The sequence below is a fragment of the Phacochoerus africanus genome, chromosome 4 (genome assembly GCF_016906955.1).
Source record: "Phacochoerus africanus isolate WHEZ1 chromosome 4, ROS_Pafr_v1, whole genome shotgun sequence".
NCBI lineage: Eukaryota > Metazoa > Chordata > Mammalia > Artiodactyla > Suidae > Phacochoerus > Phacochoerus africanus.
In genome coordinates, this window is record NC_062547.1 from 147,517,591 (window position 1) to 147,538,602 (window position 21,012).

At 39.2% G+C, this 21,012-nt stretch overlaps 1 protein-coding gene across 5 annotated transcripts in view; it reads left to right on the plus strand.

Moving 5' to 3' along the window:
- The window catches only part of RBM27 (RNA binding motif protein 27), a 70,114-nt gene that overhangs the window by 17,655 nt on the left and 31,447 nt on the right, over positions 1-21,012 (plus strand). For 3 of the 5 annotated variants that reach the window (XM_047778954.1, XM_047778955.1, XM_047778956.1), the window contains exons 4-9: positions 2,648-2,739; positions 3,417-3,610; positions 4,377-4,637; positions 5,914-6,213; positions 10,440-10,574; positions 20,458-20,622. In XM_047778954.1, coding sequence (XP_047634910.1) covers positions 2,648-2,739; positions 3,417-3,610; positions 4,377-4,637; positions 5,914-6,213; positions 10,440-10,574; positions 20,458-20,622 — 1,147 coding nt within the window. The remainder of the gene's footprint in view (positions 1-2,647; positions 2,740-3,416; positions 3,611-4,376; positions 4,638-5,913; positions 6,214-10,439; positions 10,575-20,457; positions 20,623-21,012) is intronic. The other 2 variants (XM_047778957.1, XM_047778958.1) reach the window with 2 other exon arrangements.

Genomic DNA, 21,012 nt, shown 5'->3' on the forward strand with positions numbered 1-21,012 from the left:
TTAATCTACTATTTTCTAGTTTTGCCTATTGGCCCAACACTGTCCGTCTTTTATACCATGTTTTTTTTTTTTTTTCCCACTCTCTAGTACAGGATTCATTCAAAAGATCATAGATCACATATTGCATTTCGTTGTCATTTTCTCTCTTTTTTTTTTTTTTTTGTGGTTTTTAAGGCCATACTTACAGCATATGGAGATTCCCAGGCTAGGAGTCAGGTTGGAGCCATAGCTGCTGCCCTACACCACAGCCACGGCAACTCAGGATCTGACCTTTGCCACAGCTTGCAGCAACGCCAGGTCCTTTAACCCTGTGAGTGAGGCCAGGGATCGAACCTGCATCTTCATGGATAACAGTCAAGTTCTTAACCTGCTGAGCCACAACAGGAACTCCTTAGTTGTCATTTCTGATACATTTTTATTTTATTTTATTTTATTTTTATTTTTGGCCGCCCCATAGCATATGGAGTTCCCAGGCTAGGGATCAGATCTGAGCTGCAGTCGCAGCCCAAGCTGTAGCTGTGGCAGTGTCAGCCTTAACCCACTGTGCCAGGCCAGGGATCAAATCCATGTCCTAGCACTCCCAAGATACCACTGATCCCATTGCACCATAGCGGGAACTCCTCTGATATATTTTTAAATGCTAGCCTGATTGAACTGATCTATCATTAAAAGAAAACAAAATGTAGCTATACTTAAAATCAATCAATGTTACTACCACTTTTTTATTTTTGGCTCATGCCCTCTAATTATCTCAAAGTCTTTTTAAAATTTTTTTTTTTTTGGTTGACATTTTAGGGCCACACCTGCAGCACATGGAAGTTCCCTGGCTAGGGAGTGAATCGGAGCTATAGCTGCTGGCCTAGGGATTGAACCTGCAGCCTGGTTCTGCAGAGATGCTGCTGTTCCCATTACACCACAGAGGGAATTCCTGTATATCTCTCTTTTTCTCCTTTTCCTCACCCACTTTTTTTCTTTAAATTGTATTTTGTTGAAACTCATGGTCATTTGTCTTAGGGAGTTTTTAACTGTCTGGGATTTGCTGATTGCATCCCAGTGGAGTGATATGTCCTCTGTATTTCCTGTAAATTGGTAAAAAATGATTTTTAAATACAGTCTAATCATTATAGTGTTTCTGCCAGTACCATATGCTTGCCATATTGTGGATGCCATTTTATTTGCCTAAGTATTACTAAATTGTTAATCTTTGTTCCATTCATTCTCATCCTGATTTGTAATTTTGTTTTTTGTTGTTTTTTGGATTTTTAGGGCCACACTGTGGCATATGAAATTTCCCAAGCTAGGGGTCGAATTGGAGCTGTCGCTGCCAGCCTATGCCACAGCCATAGCAACACAGGATCTGAGCCTTGTCTGCAATCTACACCACAGGTCACAGCAACATCAGATCCTTAACCCACTGAGCAGGGCTAGGGATCAAATCCGCATCCTCATGGATACTGGTTGGGTTCGTTACTGCTGAGCCACAACAGGAACTCCCTGATTTGAGTATTTTTAAGTGACCTCCGTTAGTTGCGCATTTGTTTAGCTCTTACAGTTATCTTTATTCCAGCTCTCTCTAGTAAAGTCTGTATATTTGTTTTAAGATTAACTTCTGTTTAAAAACAATAGAATCACTGGTTCTTTATTTCTGGTCAATTTTGACTTTTTTTTTCTTTTTTTTTTTTTTAATTGGCTGCAACCATGGCATGTGGAGTTCCTGGGCCAGAGATTGAATCCCCCTTGCAGATGGAGGCTGCACCACAGTTGCTGCAGTGCTTTATCCCTACCCGGCTGTATCAAATGGGAACTTTCTTGACTGTTTTAAGAGAAGCATTACAGAGTTCCCTGCTGGTCTACTAGTTAGAATCTGGGTTAAATCCCTGGTCAGAGAACTGAGATCCCACTTCGAGCCACTACATGCCTCGGCTAAAAAAATTAAATAAAAGAAGCCTTAACATTCCCATTAATTCCAATACCATTTTTCCTTAATTCATATGAAATACTTAGTTTTCTAACATTTGTTTGGTTAATGATTTGTTGCTGAAACCTTTTCTATGAAATGAATCTAAAGTTGGAGTTCCCATTGTGGTGCAGCGGAAATGAATCCGACTAGGAACCATGAGGTTGCCGGTTGATCCCTGGCCTTGCTCAATGGGTTGGGGATCTGGCATTGCTGTGAGCCGTGGTGTAGGTTGCAGATGCAGCTCGGATCTAGCATAGTTGTGGCTGTGGCATAGGCTGGTGGCTATAGCTCCTATTAGACCCTAGCCTGGGAACTTCCATATGCCGCAGGTGAGGCCCTAGAAAAGACAAAAAGAAAAAAAAAAATCTAAAGTTCTTCTCCAGTGAATTTTATGTGTGAATGTATTTTGTAATTAGGAGAACATAAGTCATTTTACTATCTGAATGGATTGCTGTTTTCCTCCTACGATAATTTCTACCTTAATTTAACATTTAAAAATTAACATATTACTGTCAAAGTAATTTCTGCTTCTTTTTTCCTTTCTCCTGTTGACCAACTTTTTGGGATGTGATTTGACTTCAGTATTTCAGTGTATTTGTGCCCTCTCTTGTGTCAGAAAGATTATCAAGTGGATTTGTTTTATAATTTGTAGGATTATTCTTGCTTCTAATGAATATTTTCATGTAGGTATTTCAGGAGCCAGCAGAGGAGGAACGAGATGGCAGAAAAAAGAAATACCCTAGTCCCCAGAAGACTCGTTCAGAGTCGAGTGAACGAAGGTTTGTGTTTATCTTAATTAGGAAGATTTTGATAACTTACTTTTAAGTTACCTTATAAGGGTATTAAAGGGATTTTTCACATATGCTCTACTCCTCTCTCTCTAAATTGCTTAAAGAAAGAGTTACCTTTCCTTTCCCTCTGTTTTTTTTTTTTGTTTTTTTTTCTCGTCTTTGTCATACTTTCTCTCCTTTTATAAACAGTCATCATTATGTGCTTTCCCCAAGAGCTCAGGGGTGGGAGCAGTCTCCTTAGAGAATATTAATGAAATGTTCCATTTGGTTAGGGGTGCTCAGTATTAAAATCATCCTTAGCATTTTATATTACAAGTGGTGCAGTTTATATGTTGAATCATCAGGCCTCCCATCAAAAAATTAGTCTTTGTTTAGGAAAACTTTGTTTTGAGTGTTTTGTCTTTCCTCATTTTAAATATATTTTCCTCCTTAGCCCTCCCCATACTTTGGATTCATCTCCTTTTTTCATTTCTCCCACCCCATATACTTGAAGGGAATGTTTTTTCTTTTATATACTGGATTAGAGGAATTATGTGGTGGTTCTATGGCTTTCTGAAAGCATAGAAATTATGAATTCTGATAATTGAGGGTATTTCCTACCACTGATCTGTTTTCACACTTGGTTTTTGAGACATACTTATGGCTTTCATATCTGTGTATTATAGGACACGTGAGAAAAAAAGAGAAGATGGCAAGTGGAGAGACTATGACCGGTACTATGAGCGAAATGAATTGTACCGTGAGAAGTATGACTGGAGAAGAGGCAGGAGTAAGAGCCGGAGTAAGAGCCGAGGCCTGAGTAGGAGTCGGAGTCGAAGCCGGGGGCGCAGCAAAGACCGGGATCCAAATAGGAGCGTCGGTGAGTAGATGAGGCTCCCCCTCAAAACCTCTGTAGTTGTTGATGTTCCTGTGTCAATCACAAGTGTGCCAGAACTTCCCTTTAAGGTAAATGTGCCTTTAATATGAGAATTGTGAAATCTGAAATCTGTCTCAAAACAGTGCTCTTTTTTTTTTTTTTTTTTTAATGAAGACAAGGCTCTGTCCTCAGGATGGAGTCAAAGGAGGTTGACTAAAAAGAAGCCATTCATAAGCATATTGTAGTATATTCTAGACTTTTAAGTCATTTTGTATAAGTGAAACAAGGATCTTTTGATGAGCAAAGCTATCACTGGAGGAAGAAGAGTGCCTGCTTCCTCACTCCCATGACTTGACTAAAAAGAATTGATTTGCTTTAAGGTTGCCTGGAGTTCTTAGAATTACAGAGGAAAAAATAGAGGTAGATTACCCAGATCCCAACCACTTCTCTCTCAGAATGCCGGTTCGGAAGTCAGTTCTTGCACAGCATCCTGATGAGGCATGGAGAAGCTAGTCTTCCTTCATTATGTATTGATGCTGGTGCTGTAAAAGGTGCTCTTACACAAGTGGTGGTCAAAGTCGGTCACATTGTTGATGCTGCTGCCTTTAGGGTGTATTAACAATGGCAGCACTCTGAAACTTGGACAGCTCAGTACATTGACTTCGGTATTCTCACCTTCCCCTTTCTGTAAGCGAGAAAATAAACATAGTTTAAGAATATGGATGTTTGATCTTACTTGTTTCTTGGTTTTGTTTTGTCTCTAAAACAGAACACAGGGAAAGATCTAAGTTTAAGAGTGAGAGGAATGACTTGGAGAGCTCCTATGTGCCTGTGTCTGCACCCCCTCCGAACTCTTCGGAGCAGTATTCCTCTGGGGCACAGTCTATTCCCAGCACCGTTACTGTGATCGCACCTGCGCACCACTCTGAAAACACAACAGAGAGTTGGTCTAATTACTATAATAATCATAGCTCTTCCAATTCTTTTGGTCGAAACCCACCACCAAAGAGGCGATGCAGAGATTATGACGGTAAAAATTCTTTTTTATATTGTACCCAAAAGTACTAGTAAAGCAAATATTGCAAGAATTGGATTCCTTTTCATTATAGTGTGGGTTTTATTAAAAGGTATAGGCATATGCTTCTTTGTTTATTTAGGGTTTTTCTGTTTTTTGGCTGTGCCTGTGGCATATGGAAGTCCTTGGGCCAGGGATTAAACCTGTGCCACAGCAGCAACCCAAGCTGCTGTAGTGACGGCACCAGATCCTTAACCCACTGTGCCACTATAGAACTCCTTCATTTTATTAATTTTTAGTTAGGGAGTAGAATCACATAATTCAAACATTAACATACTCTCACCCTGGTCTCCCAGCCACAAAGATCTTCTAAAGGCCAATTGAATGCTGTCCGTTTCTTTGTCTTTCCAGACATAGTCTCTGCGTGAGCACATAAACAAAAATGTATATTCTCCCCAACTTTCTTTGTTATATAAATACTAGTGTAGTATATATCATGCTGTGTATTTCTTTTTCACTTAGCAATATTTCCTGGCCAGCATCCTGTGTTAACATATAAAGGCTTTCCTCAATATGTTTTTATGCTTCTTAGTATTCTGTACTTATGGAAATGACTTTAAACCTTTTTCTTATTGACGGCGCTTTTCAAATATTTTGCTGTTACAAGCAATGCAACAGTGAATAACTGTAATAATGCTCAGGTGAATAACTTAAACTTTCAACTTCTAGATAAAGCAAAAAGGATTGCTTTAGAATAATACTTTGAAAATAGGTAGTTGAGATTAGATCATCTAGTTCAAATTTCTTATCCTCCCTACCTTCGTTAAATTATTATTTAAAATAACTGAATTTTTGGAGTTGCCACGGAATTGGCAGAGTCTCTGCAGCACCGGGACTCAGGTTTGATCCCCAGATTAAAGGATCTGATGTTGCTTCGGCTATGATGTGGGTTGAAACTGTGGCTTGGATCTGGTCCCTGGCCCAAGCACTCCATATGCTGTGGGACGGCCAAAAAAGAGAAAATAAAATAATTAAATTTTTATTATGAAAACTTAATGGTAAATGGATTGATCTAATAGTGGTTGGTGCTGTCTCCACAAAGTGTAGTCTCACAGTATACATGGTAGAGAGGACACCTGGCCTACCTGAGGATGTGCAGTGATTAGCAGAGTAACACGAGGAGGCTTTAGACTCCTAGGAGAATAAATCAGATTGCTGGCTGTTTCAGGGACTTGTTTTGTTTTCTCAATTCTGTGTAGATCATAATAAGGTTTATCTTTTATTCTCACAGAAAGAGGATTTTGTGTACTTGGTGACCTTTGTCAGTTTGATCATGGCAATGATCCCCTGGTTGTTGATGAAGTTGCTCTACCAAGCATGATTCCTTTCCCTCCACCTCCTCCTGGGCTTCCTCCGCCACCACCTCCTGGAATGCTAATGCCTCCAATGCCAGGCCCGGGTCCGGGCCCAGGCCCGGGTCCAGGTCCGGGCCCAGGCCCAGGCCCGGGTCCAGGTCCTGGCCATAATATGAGACTTCCTGTTCCCCAAGGCCATGGTCAGCCTCCACCTCCTGTTGTGCTTCCCATACCAAGTAAGTATGTGTCGACTATTCTTTAATAAAGAATTGCATCAAAAAGAATCCATCCCTGAGTTCCCGTTGTGGCTCAGCACTAATGAACCCTAGTATCCATGAGGACTTGAGTTCCATCCCTGGCCTTGCTCAGTGGGTTAGGGATCTGGCGTTGTCATGAGCTGTGCTGTAGGTTACAGATGCGGCTTGGATCTGGCATTGCTGGGCTGTGGTGTAGGCCAGCAGCTGCAACTCTGATTTAGCCCCTAGCCTGGGAACTTCCATATGCCACAGGTGTAGCCCTGAAAAGCCAAAAAAAAAAAAAAAATCCATCCCTTTTAGCTAACCTGACGCTAGATTTTAAGATTCTGAATACTAAATTTTTAATAAAATTTGGAATATATTCTTATAATTAAGATGCTGTTTTTTCCTTTTTTTTTTTTTTTTTTTTTTTAATGGCTGTTCCAGCAGCACATGGATGTTCCTGGGCCAGGGATTGAATCCAAGCCTCAGCTGGGACCTATGCCAAAGTTGCGGCAACACCAGATCCTTTTTACCAACTGGACCAGGCTGTGGATCGAACCCACACTTCAGCAGCGATCCAAGCTGCTGTAGTACCTCCAAGTGTAATTTTTTTTTTTTTTGCCACGCCCTTAATATGCAGAAGTTCCACGGGCCAGGGATCAAACCTGAGCCATAGCAGTGACACAAGCAGTCTTCGGCTGCTAGGCCACCAGGGAGCTCCCCTCCAAGTGTCACTTTTCTCAGTAGTTGCTTAATCTGTAATGACTTACAGTCAGAATCTTGGTAATTGATAGCATCTTAAGGAAGCTAGGGTTTTGAGGATGTCTTTTTTAGAATATGCCAGTAGTTGAATGAAATTTCCCAGTCTTTAAAGAAAATCCCTTTGAGATTTTTTTGAAACTTCTTTAAAATGTTTTATTTTGGAGCTTTGCTTTTTTTCTTCCAGTTTTATAGATATATAATTGATGTACAGTTCTGTATAAGTTTAAAGTTCACAGCATAATGATTTGACTTGCATAATACCATGAAATGATTATCACAGTAAGTTTAGTGACCACTTATCATCTCATATAGGTACAGAATGAAAGGAATGGACAACATTTTTTTCTTATGACAAGAACTCTTAGGATTTACTCTGTTAACAGCTTTCATATATGTATGTTTCATGTTCATAAAGCATTGCTATATTTGTCATGTTGTAGATTATTAGCTCCCTAGTACTTATCTTAAAATTGGAAATTTGTGTCTTTTGACTGCCTGCATCCAACATCCAATTCTTCCTTCCCTTTATGGAAGTTTTCAAATATACACAGATCAGAATAACAGTGTACCATGCACCATCATCCAGCTTCACTGGGCATCAGTATTCAGCTATTTTTGTCTTGTTTATTCCTCCCTCTATCCCCCTACGTATTCTTTCAGGATTTTTTTTTTTTTTTGGTCTTTTTGCCTTTTCTAGGACTGTTCCCGTGGCATATGGAGGTTCCCAGGTTAGGGGTCTAATCGGAGCTGTAGCTGCCCAGCCTACGCCAGAGCCACAGCAACACGGGATCTGAGCCGCATCTGTGACCTACACCACATCTCACGGCAACACCGGATCCTTAACCCACTGAGCAAGACCAAGGATCGAACCCGCAACCTCATGGTTCCTATTCAGATTTGTTAACCACTCTGCCACAACGGAAACTCTCCCTGTTTTTTTTGTTTTTTTTTTTAATTGTCTAGGCTCCTTTTTTTTTTTTTTTTTGGTGAAGTACGTTTGAAATGTCGTATCATTTCACCAGTATGTACTTCAATATGAATCTCTTTAATTATAAGGTCTTCAGAAAAAATGCTCATTATGCTGTTACCATATTCACCAAAATTAAGAGTAAGAAATGTTTAAACATGATTTAAAAAATCTTAATAGTTTCTGGTTTAACAGAAAAGACAAAATTATTTTTCACTTTTTTCTAGAACTTTATTACAATCCTGTGTGCTCTCTTTATTAACAGGAAACTTTTTTTTAATAATGGTTTTTATTTTTTCCATTATAGCTGATTTACTAAATCTTTTAAATGTAACAAAATTCTAGGGCAAATAGTTTTATATGTATACAAAGATGTAATAAAAAATAGCTACTTGAAGACATTTAACATTTTACGTGTTGGCAAATTATTTTAAAAAATGATTGTCAGGGAGTTCCCACCATGATGCATCGAAAATGAATCCGACTAGGAACCATGAGGTTGTGGGTTTGATCCCTGGCCTCACTCAGTGGGTTAAGGGTCCAGCATTGCCATGAGCTGTGGTGTTTGTAGGTTGAAGATGCAGCTCAGATCCTGTGTTACTGTGACTGTGGTGTAGGCCGGCAGCTGTAGCTCCGATTCAACCCCTAGCCTTGGAAGCTCCATGTGCCATGGCTATGGCCCTAAAAAGAAAAAAAACAAAAAGATTGTCAGAGTTCCTCTGTGGCTCAGTGGGTCAAGGAATTGGCATTGTCACTGCAGTCCTCAGGTCTTTGTCTTGGCACGGGTTGATCCCTGACTTGGGAACTTCCAGATGCTATGGACACAGCCAAGAAAAAAAAATTGCTGTTCAGTTTACTTAATTGGTACTTTTTCAACTTTTGTTTTTTGGCCTTGCCTGCATCAGGCAGAAGTTCCCAGGCCAGGGATCCTGCATCATTTAAGTGACACTGCTGGATCTTTAACCCACTAGGCCACAAGGGAGCTCCTTAACTTTCTTTTTTTCAATTTCTAATTTCTGATATCATTAAAGACTCACAAGAAGTTTCAAAAAAGTTTTGCATGCTTCCATTCACGTAGGTTTCCTGTAGTAACATTCTCTATAGAGCACATTTTCATTAAAGTTGATAGTTTAATGCATAGATTTGGCTAATGGAAATATGGTTCTTTTAACAGCATTTGTGAATATTTAATATTGTTACATAAACAGTGTAATTATGAAGTTCAAGTTGCAATTTTATTTCCCAGATAAAATGGCATTTTTGGTATGTATAAATTCCCACAATAAAAGATCTTATCTCATTGTGGGAACATATCTGTTTAAAAGTTAAATCTAAGAATGTTACCTCCACAACTCCCAACATTTTGCTATGAAAAATTTGAAGCAGAAGTTCCCGTTGCGGCTCAGTGGTTAACGAATCCGACTAGGAACCATGAGGTTGTGGGTTCGATCCCTGGCCTTGCTCAGTGGGTTAAGGATCCGGCGTTGCCGTGAGCTGTGGTGTAGGTTGCAGACGCGGCTCGGATCCCGCTGTAGGCTGGCAGCTACAGCTCCGATGAGACCCCTAGCCTGGGAGCCTCCATATGCCACAGGAGCAGCCCTAGAAATGGCAAAAAAGACAAAAAAAAAAAGAAGCAAACAGGAATACTAATCACCTGGGTTCTACAATTAACATTTTACTGTATTGGTGTTATTACATATCTTTCTGTCTCTCTATTTTTAGTTTTAATGCATTTCACAGTATACTGTAGACATCAGTACACTTAAACATGTTTATCAGTAACTTAAGAGTTCTGTAGAATTTTACCATCATTCCAGAAAGTTTGTTCAACTCCCTTGCCACCCTTTTGCCACTCCCACCCTCCAAAGGCAGCCACTTCTGCCATTTTTCTGCCCTAGATTAGCTTTGTCTGTGACAGAACTAAAATGTCATTTTTTTGGCCATGTCTGCAGGCATGTAGAAGTTCCCACACCAGAGATCAAGCCCTTGCCACAGCAGTGACCCAAGCCACTATGGTAACAATGCTGGATCCTTAACCATGCAACTTTTTTTTTTTCTTTTTTCTTTTTTGGGGCTACCCCTGAGACATATGGAAGTTCCCAGGCTAGGGGTCTAATCAGAGCTGTAGCTGATGGCCTATGCCACAGCCACAGCCATATGGGATCTGAGCCGAGTCTGCGACCTACACCACAGCTCATGGCAATGCCAGATCCCCAACCCACTGAGCAGGGCCAGGGTTCGAACCCTCGTCTGCGCGGATACTCATCTGAATTGTTTTTGCTGTGCCACAATGGGAATTCCCATGTAACTTTTAAAATGTCATTTTAATTAATTATGCGGCTCAGTGTCTAAGCATGTGCACATCAACTTCCTTAATTCTGTTCTAAACCCAAATAAGTATTTTGATTATGAATATCCAAATTAGCACTCAGTATAGTATTTTTATTAGTTAGGAAATATTAGTGCTTAACCTTTCATTGTTTGTTGTCTGTAGGACCACCCATAACACAGTCAAGCTTGATAAACAACCGTGACCAGCCTGGGACAAGTGCAGTGCCCAATCTTGCACCAGTGGGAGCAAGACTACCTCCTCCTTTACCCCAGAACCTCCTTTATACAGTGTCAGAACGTGAGTAAATGTTTGACTTAAGATTGCCAGGAAAAAAACACGTTTTCTTGAATAGTCTTACACTTAAAAAAAAAGTTCGGAGTTCCCATTGTGGCTCAGCAGTAATGAGCCCTACTAGTATCCATGAGGTTGTGGGTTCAATCCCTGGCCTCACTCAGTGGGTTAAGGATCCAGTGTTGCCATGAGCTGTGGTGTAGGTCACAGACATGGCTCAGATCCCACGTGGATGTGGCGTAGGCCAGCAGCTGTAGCTCCGATTTGACCCCTAGCCTGGTAACTTCCATATGCTGCGGGTTTGGCCCTAAAAAAAAAGTACAATTAGTTTCGGTTTCTGCGGACCGTGCTATATAAAGCTGTGTTTATGGTCCCAAAACAGTTTACTGTTTGGTTATATTGTCTAGCTGTATTTTAATTTTGTGTGATGATGCGAGAGCAGGGCCAGGCACTCTGAATTGGAGAAGGCTTCTTTGCTATGGAGTAGCAACATTTAGTCTCCTCTGCCGGAGGAATTTCACTTGGAAGCTTCTGTTCAAAAATTATTCCTCTGAATTTTCAAAACGCAAGGCTTATCTTCTAAGAGTATACAGAAGGTTGGGTACAATATGCTTAAATAACTACTTGTAATGCCGAAGTGAAGATAGTATAGCATCATTTAAACTGTAATGTTTAGTGGCTAGGCTATTTTGTGACATTTATGTCTAACTAATTTTTTTTTTGCATCCTAATTCTCTTTTATTTCTTAACTGTTTTTGTTGTTTGTTTTTAGTTTGCTAAGGCTTTAAAAAAATTCCTTTTTCCAAAAACATAAAAATAAGGTAGTTGGTTGTTAAAAATATCAGACCGTGAGATTTTCTTTCCACAGTAGGTAAATTTATGGATAAATTCATCTGTTTATCATAAGTATTTCTTCATCTCTGTCATGCCATGAAGAGGCAGCTCAGCAAATTAAGCCCCAGTTCAAATTCTGGTTCCATCCATTATGTTCATTGTGACCTTAGGCAAGTTACCTCTTTGTATCCTAGTTTCCTCTTTTGTAAAATAGAAAAATAGCATTACTCACCTCGTTAAGGTTGTTTTGGGGAAGAAGTGGGTTAATATATACAAAGCATCTAGGATAGTGTCTGGCATCTAGAAGTTAATATAAAGATTAGTTGTTATCATTTTATAGTTATTATCCCCATCAATTTCAGCCTCCTTAAATCAAACCCTGTTATCTTCCTCAGTCTCTGCTACCTCCACTCTCCCTGTCTTTCTTTGTTAATGGAAATAACATTCACCTAATTGAATTGAAACCTTAACGTGATTGACTCATTGCTTTGTTTTTTTATAGCTAGTTAATAAAAAACCCTTCCTCTTTTTCTTTGAAGCATCCCTCTCTCTCTCTCTCTCTTCCTGCTGTGGCTCCTGCCCTCATCCACACTGGAACCACTTCACATTTTGGAGTATTGCCGCAGTCTTCTTGGTTCCGTTGTGTTTGACCACTGCCTTCCCTACCCCACAGCACGTCATGCTGCCGAGCTAGTTTCCCTGAGAAAACCAGCCAGGACAGCCCCTTATGAGAACTCTGCAGGGGCCACTGTTTTGTCCTCAACCATAGATGGACCTCTTTCTGTGGCTTCCCTTTCTACAATTGAGTCCCCACTTCTTTTTTTTTCTCCACAATAGCATTGTTTAGAAAATACTACAAAACAACATAAACATTTATAGCAAAGGGTCACTTATAGGACATGTGTTTAAGGATCTATGAAATCTATGAAATTCCTCCCCTCCTTAAATAGGAATATTTATAAATATATTGACATAGATGTCCAATGTCAAAATTTATAAAACAGTATAGTTATGCTCCACTGATATAAAACAATATGTGTACATCTACATATGTATATAAAATAGATGTCTGAAAGAATGTTCACAGAAATTTTAATAATGGTTTCTTCCTTTTTTTGTGTGTGTGTCTTTTTGCCATTTTTTGAGCCGCTCCTGCGGCATATGGAGGTTCCCAGGCTAGGGGTCTAATCAGAGCTGTAGCCGCCAGCCTACACCACAGCAACACGGGATCCTAGCCGCGTCTGCGACCTACACCACAACTCACAGCAACGCCAGATCCTTAACCCTTAACTGAGCAAGGCCAGGGATTGAACCCGAAACCTCATGGTTCCTAGTTGGATTCACAAACCACTGAGCCACGATGGGAACTCCAATAATGGTTTCTTCTGAATGGCAGAATCTAGGGTGATTTTTATGTTCTTTTTTTTTATGATTTCTATGTTTTCATTATAGTTGGTTTCCAGTGTTCTGTCGATTTCTACTGTACAGCAAAGTGACCCAGTCATACATGTGTAAATTTTTTTCTCACGTTATCCTCCATCATGTTCCATCACAAGTGAGCATACAGTTCCCTGTGCTGTACAGCAGGACCTCATTGCTTAGCCACTCCAAATGCAATGGTTTGTATGTACTAACCCTAGACTCCCAGTCCCTCCCACGTTTCCTCACTTCTTGATAGTGTTGTTTTTTTTTTTTTGTCTTTTTGCTATTTCTTGGGCCGCTCCCGAGGCATATGCAGGTTCCCAGGCTAGGGGTCGAATTGGAGCTGTAGCCACTGGCCTATGCCAGAGCCACAGCAACTCGGGATCCGAGCCGAGTCTGCAACCTACACCACAGCTCACGGCAACGCCGGATCGTTAACCCACTGAGCAAGGGCAGGGACCGAACCCGCAACCTCATGGTTCCTAGTCAGATTCGTTAACCACTGCGCCACGACGGGAACTCCTTGATAGTGTTTTTACTGTTGTGTTGTATGGCATTGTAAAATATTATATGTATTTTTTCTGGTTAGGCCAGTTATACCCTGTCTGTGTGCCTGTCATGACTCAACTTTATTTTCTTCTCTTCGTTCCTGGTAATATGCTTTGTCTCCTCTTTCTGCAAGGCGCAAATCTCCTAAGTGATGAGGAACATTATTGCTCTCTTCTGAACTCCTGCAGTAGCAGAAGGCATTTATTATGTAATGACATGTAATGTATGTAGCCCTACTATTTGATTTGTTTCCACTTAGGTAAATCTTTTGTTCAGGTGTGCTTCTTCAAAACAGAAATCACATCTGATCCTTAATTGTCTATCCTGTTTTACTAATTTCAGTCTTGTAACTAGTATAGTGTCTTGTTACAATGCATATTTGTTTTATGGCTTCTCTCACTTTTTTAACTGTGGGAAGTTTCAAACTTACATAAAAATAAAGAAGTTAAGTCTAACAAACTCCTGTGTTCTCATCACCCAGCTTCAGCATTTACCCAATGTTACTTCATTTATTCTTCCCGGAGTCGGTTCTTAACATTATTTCTTAATGCTTTTGGATTTGTAAATATAAAAAATAGATTGTTTATCTGAGAGTCTTTTGCAGATGACACATTTTCATGTTGTTAAATTTAGCATTGTGACTCATGAGAAAAGTTCCATTTTGTTTTTAATTTATTGAAAAAGACAATTACCATTTATTTTAATATTGTTGTTTGACATTGTGACTATAGAAATTCTATTTTGATTTTAATTAAAAAATATCTGGCAGTTACCATTTATTTCAGTGACAACGTAATATTCATTAATTCAGCAGATATTTATTGAGGACCTACTAAGTGCCAGCATTGTGCTGTACTCTAGGGAGCCAAGATGAACAAAAATCTAACTTCATGTTACTTGAAGATGACTTTTCTATTATTTTTTAAAGCCAGACTATTTTTGGTGTATCATTAAAGGCCTTTTATTTGTTTGTTTATTTATTTATTTGCTTTTTTTTTTAGGGCTGCACTGGCGGCATATGGAGGTTCCCAGGCTAGGGGTCTGTCCAATAGGGGAGCTGCAGCTGTTGGCCTACACCACAGCCACAGCAACACAGGCTCTGACCTGCATCAGTGTTCCAATACCACAGCTTACGGCACTGCCAGATCCTTAACCCACTGAGTGAGGCCTGGAATTGGAACCCACACCCTCGTGGTTCTTAGTTGGATTCGTTTCCGCTGTACTACGACAGACACTCCCCATTAAAGGCCTTTTAGAACAGAAGTTTCAAGCTTCTGTTTTTCAGAGGCTGGTAATATTTCTATGAAAACTTTGGGGACCAGTTCAGTTAGCAGCTTTCTTATCTTGCCATGTTAAGGACTGTATATAAAGACTTCTAATATTTCAAGTTTAAAAAAATATTCTTACACCAAAATAAATCAGAATAAAGGACAGTACTTTTAAATTTGGCTTTATGAAAGTTCCTGTGTGGCTCATTGGGTTAGGGTTGTCGTTACTGCAAGGGCTTAGGTCACTGCTATGGCATGGGTTTGATCCCTGGCCCAGGAACTTCTGCATGCCACAGGCACAACCAACAAAATGAAAACAAAAACAAATTTGGCTTTATGAAGTATTTGTTGCATTTTCTCCCGATTTTTATTTTGGATCAGTAAAAGGCATTAGCTTTCCTATTGACATTTGTTAATTACTGCTTTAGAGGATAGTTTTATATGCTATGTCAATGTTTATTAGCAGATATAGTTGGTTGGCAACTGAATATTTTGAAAGCTACAGAATATTCTATATTGGACAATTTAAAACAGCTGTGTAAACTACTTCGTTTCTTAAAAGTTAGAATTTGATTCTAAAGTTTATAGAGAAATTTGAAAACCTGTGAGATAGTTTGTGGTAATCAGAACATTAGAAACATTTTTTAGGTGTGATGTAGTTTGTCATTTGTAAATTCTTTCTATTCATTTTATTTAAAAATAGTTGGGTTTTTTTTTTTTTAATTGCCTTTCAGACAAATAAGTTGAATCCTTCAAATTGTTCAGGTTTACTTTTTAAGTGCTGTAATTGGTAGTTTCAAAAAAATTAGAACTTGCTTCAGTTCAAATTTAAGTAAAAAAGCTATATGTATGTTTGCAGTGTAATAGAGAACTGGAGCAATCCTTAAAGTTTAATGAGTCAGGGAGTTCCCATCGTGGCGCAGTGGTTAACGAATCCGACTAGGAACCATGAGGTTGCGGGTTCGGTCCCTGCCCTTGCTCAGTGGGTTAACGGTCCGGCGTTGCTGTGAGCTGTGGTGTAGGTTGCAGACGCGGCTCGGATCCTGCGTTGCTGTGGCTCTGGCATAGGCCGGTGGCTACAGCTCCGATTCAACCCCTAGCCTGGGAACCTCCATATGCCGCGGGAGCAGCCCAAGAAATAGCAGCAACAACAACAACAAAAAGAAAAGTTTAATGAGTCAGGAAAGTTTAAATTATGGATTTTTTGTCATTAAAATTCATAGCATAGAAAATTTAAGTGAAGAACAGTATATCATACAGTGTTTAGTTATGTCAGTTGCAACCCAGATAAACAGGAAAATGAAGTAAGTCTGGATTTTTGGAGGTAAGAATAGGAGTCTCCTCAGTGCTAGGTACTGGCAGTGTACAGATGAATAAGAAATTATTTTGCTCCTAAGAAGCTAAAAATCTAACAGCAGGAAAGAAATATGTTAAAGATACAAACCCACAAAAACCAATTGCAGTGTGTTTTTGCTGTTAAAACTAAATGAAGAGGGTGCTTCAGAAACACAGGTAACAAACTGATTCTGCCCCAAGTAAAACCTTCATCTAGTTTGTAATTATCCCTTGTTTTGGAAGAGGACAATTGAATGTTAAAAGAAGAAAAAAAATTGCCCCACTATAAAACTGGGTAGAATATATGTGGCTCCTGACAATGCTGTTTAAAAGTTAATGTCAGAGTTCCCTGGTGACACACAGGGTTAGGGATCCCTTATCAATGCTGGGGCACAGTTCAGTCCCTGACCCAGGAACTTCTGCATGTCACAGAAGTAAGTGCTTCAACATTTTACCCACATTTGAAATCACCCATTCAGTGTGTCCTTCCAGGATAGGACTCTTTTTTTTTTTTTTTTCATCTTCTTGGGGCCATCCCTGTGGCATATGGAGGTTCCCAGGCCAGGAGATCAAATTGGAGTTGTAGCTGCCGGCCTACACCACAGCAATGCTAGATCCAAGCCATGTCTGCAACCTACACTGCAGCTCATGGAGGTGCATATATAACATCCTAGATTCCAGAGACTGATTTTTAGATTGAAGCCAGTCTTCAAATGTATTTATATGAATTACTTTTATCTTTCAGAAAATAAATTTCCTATTATTAGCTATGTAAAATTATTTAAACACTGTATTCTTAAACTTGAGATTCCTTATTTAATCTGTGGAACAAACAACATTTTTGGGTGTACAATCATGGATTTTGATGTCTAATACAGTCAGTCATTCTCCAATAGGGTCATTGTATATTGTCTAGAGTTTCTCTCCCCTTGTGTTAGTAGTTGTCATATTGCCAATTTCAAATAATGTCTAATGAATATCAAATAAAGATACTCATCCAAAGAAATACTTAATTGTCATTGGATAGTTTTAGTAAATAGATTTTCATCCTTTCTTTAAGTATTGAGTTCCTACTATGTGCCAGGCACCATTTAGTCCCTAGAACTTGAGAAGGTGTGCCAAGGACTTTTGGTGTTTTTTTTTTTTTTTATTGTCTTGATACATTTATTGGACTTTGGGTTTTAATAGAGAAGAAACATAATAAATATAACCAATAATTGGAAGGCATGGCTTTTTATTTTTTCTGTCTGAGCTTTTAGTTTAAAGCTCAGGAGTTCCTATTGTGGCTCAGCAGTAATGAACCCAACTAGTATCACTGAGGATGTGGGTTGATCCCTGCTCTTGCTCAGTGGGTTAAGGATCTGGCGTTGCCACAAGCTGTAGCATAGTTTGCAGATGTGGCTCGGCTCTGGTGTTGCTGCAGTTGTGGTGTAGACTGGCAGTTGCAGCTCCAATTTAACCCCTAGCCTGGGGACTTCCATATGCCATGGATGTGGCCCTAAAAAAAAAGAAAAAGGAAAATTACAAAGAGTACCTAAAATTTTAGTTTGAATAAAGACCATCTTCAGCTGATTAGAGTTAGTGTTAAATGTGAAAATGTTGCCATCCGGCATAAAAGTTAAACGAACAATTTAAGATAGGAGCATAAACTTGGGACTTCTGCAATTGGGAATCATTCAGTCACTCCTAACTGATCAAAAAAACTTAATTGAAAGAATCTAAATTTTGATTGACTTATCTTCACCGTTATTATAACCAGTTTGATTTTTTAAAACTTTTTATTACGGAAAATTTCAAATACAGTAAGAGAGCAAATATTGTAGTAATCTTCATTACTCATTTATAAGCTTTCACATTTATCAACAAATGGTTAGTTGCGCTTCATCTATGACTCACCCTTCCCTGATTTGAACATTTTAGAATAACTCCCAAACTTAACATTTTATCTGTAAAAACTTCATTATGTGTCTCTACAAGATAAGGGCTAAACACACATACGCACAATTACTGTACTTTATCACAGTCATAGAATATTTGTAACAGCTTATTACTATTGTTGAATATTCAGTGTTCCCAAGTCCCTGTTGTATCATAGATGTTCCTGTATAGCTATGTCATTTGAATCTGGGTCCAAACAAGGCTATATATTACAATTAATTGATATGCTTAAGTCTTTAAATTTGTAACAATTTTTCCTACCTTTTTTCTTCTTGAAAAGGTGGAGGAAGTTTTTGTCCTGAAGAATTTTTCCACATTCTGACTGGGCACGTAGCATATCCCCTGGTGTCATTCAGCACACACCTGTATCCCCTGTATTTCCTGCAAATGAGAGGTTTAGTTTAGAGACTTAATTAGGTTCACAGTTGTCTTCTTTCATATGACTGTTTTATTGATGGGGTTATGTACTTCCTACTGCAGTGAATCATGATCTACATAGTATCAAGTTGTCTCCTTTGTGTCTTACATGTATTGATCGGTGTACAGGTGTTTTCATCCTGTTCTATCCATTTAAAAAGCTCCTCATGGTCATTTGTGATCCCTGTCTAGATATCATTTCTTTTGGGATATTCTAATTTGATGCTTTCTTAGATGTTTTTTGGCTGCCATTCTCTGTTAACCATTTGGTCAACCTGAAAAACAATTTTTATGGGAAAGATAGGAAAAATGCTTGTGTCTTTTCATTTATCAGTTTTTAAAAAATGAGTTGGTTTCCTAGTATCTTCCAAATGGGCCATTGTATTTTTTTTAAGTATTACTGTGAACTGATGAATTTTAAACATTTGACATGTTTCACCTCATTATGGCCCTCCGATGTTCAGTTTAGCTCATCTTTGACTGTTGCGAGCCTCTTCGTGTTGGCTTCTGTAGTTTGCTTGGTTATGTTTTTGACATGCTAGTGTCTCGTAGCCCTTTTGCTTCTGGAAGGGCTAGGTATACCAAGGTCTACCAGGCTCATTTTACAAATTTTCTACCTAGATCTAGAATCAGCCTTTTAGCTAAGGAACCATCTCTTTTTGAAATAGTATTTAGAGACTGAATAGGTATTGTTAAAGAAAACTAGGCTTCATTTGAATAAGCAACCATCTTTCTGAAGTGTCTTAAGTGCATGTTCTTTGTCATTTGTTTCAAAATTTAAACCAGTCCCATGGGCTGAGATTGTACTTCCCACTCCTCTCTTTAGCACACTGTTTCATTCTGCAAGGAATTCTCTGCAAGTAGGTCATGCTTACATCTGTTTTCAGATCATTGAGGATTTGCTAAATTGTTTTGGCAATGTAATGGTTGGATGATCAGGTACATATTGAAAGCATGGTGCTCAGTACACAGTTACATGGTCTGCTTATGCATTATGACTTGTTACCTCCTCTGCTCTAGCTACAGTGGAGAAGGGTGGTAAAATTTAGCACATCTGTTTCTTCTCTACATTCACTGTGACATCAGGGGTTGCTTTGTGACTTATTAAATGTATTAAAAGTCTTCTGAACTGTTACAGCTTTATATAAGGACATTTCATCAGGTGTTAAAAAAACCTCTAAATTCACTTTGTCTTGTGTCACATAGTGGATGTCTGGTATAAAATACTGAGTAAATCTTAAAAGTAGGTCTCATATGAGGTAGTCGGTGAAAAAGATACTGTTAAATAACCAACGAAAGGGGAGTTCTGCTTCCTGATATCTTGTCTTTTTTAAATCTTGTTCTGCAAAATTTGGCTTAATTGCTTCTGACAGTCTTGCATCAGTATATATAGAATCTAAATATACTTTTTTTTCAAGAGTGGTCTGTGTGTCTGAGGTGATTTCAGGTGTACAGTGGCTGGTCTTTATCTGGGATTTTGTCCTTTTTTTTTCTTTCCCTGTATTTATTATCCACCTGCCCAGAAGGTAACAAATTTTCACTGTCTTGTTTAATTTTTTTCTTTTGAACATTTCTTATTCTCTGTGAGGGTATGCTTGTGGGGGAGTGTTTTTGTTTTTTTAAGTTCCTTTATTATTTTTCTTTGTTCTGCTCCCAGATATGGGAGCATAGTTGGTGCATGTCCAAAATTATATGAGTTCTCGGGGGAGTGTCTTATTTATTTTTCAAATTTGTGTGACAGCCTTCGTTCATAACCACGTCTCACTGAATACAAAACTCTGTGAATAATAGCTCAAGGCTGCTTGTCTAATAACTTGATGTGGTTGATTGTTCAGTTTTGGGTACAGTCAGCACGTAAGTTACTCCATTTAAGATGATAAAGAAAATGTAGATTATCTAGTCATACTACCTAATTCTTTCTCTCTCTTTATTCCTCAACACATCCTAACCCATTGCATGTCTGTCTGTTTCTTGAGTTTGAAAGAATCTTAGTAACATCTTTCTTAAGAACCGTTCACCTTGGTATACTTTCTTTGTTCTTGGCTCAAGCCTCAGGAAGTAGATCGTTACTTAAGAGAAGCTTGTGACTCTGAATCCCAGCTGCCCTCCTATTCTCTCCTCTGTAGGACAGCCCATGTACTCTCGCGAACATGGTGCTGCTGCATCTGAGCGACTTCAGTTGGGGACACCGCCTCCTCTGTTGGCAGCTCGTTTGGTGCCACCTCGAAACCTCATGGGATCCTCCATTGGGTACCATACCTCAGTCTCCAGCCCCACCCCTCTGGTCCCAGGTAAGCTTTGCTACAGGTGGCCATCCACCACTGTGGTCTCTTGTACCATAAACTGGCTGGCCTAGGAGGTGACCTGGTATGCCCATCTGCTATCACAGACTCTCACGAAAGCTCTAGGTGGTTTTACTTTCTGTTCTCTGCTTCTTTGGTTTGTCTCCAGTGGCTCCTGGATGATTAGGCCTCCTGTGTGTCTGTCATCTCTGGTGTCCTTTGTATTTATCTCCAGTGCCTCGGTAACTAAGGGCATGCTAGTTCCTTGAACTAGTTTCTAATCTGATAGCTTGGAAGAGGCTGTCTACTTGAATGTTTTCTAATCCATTATGTGTTACAAGAAAAACAAGGTTAATTTTTCTTCAAAGCAAAAACCTCTAATTTCTTGCTGAGGGTGGA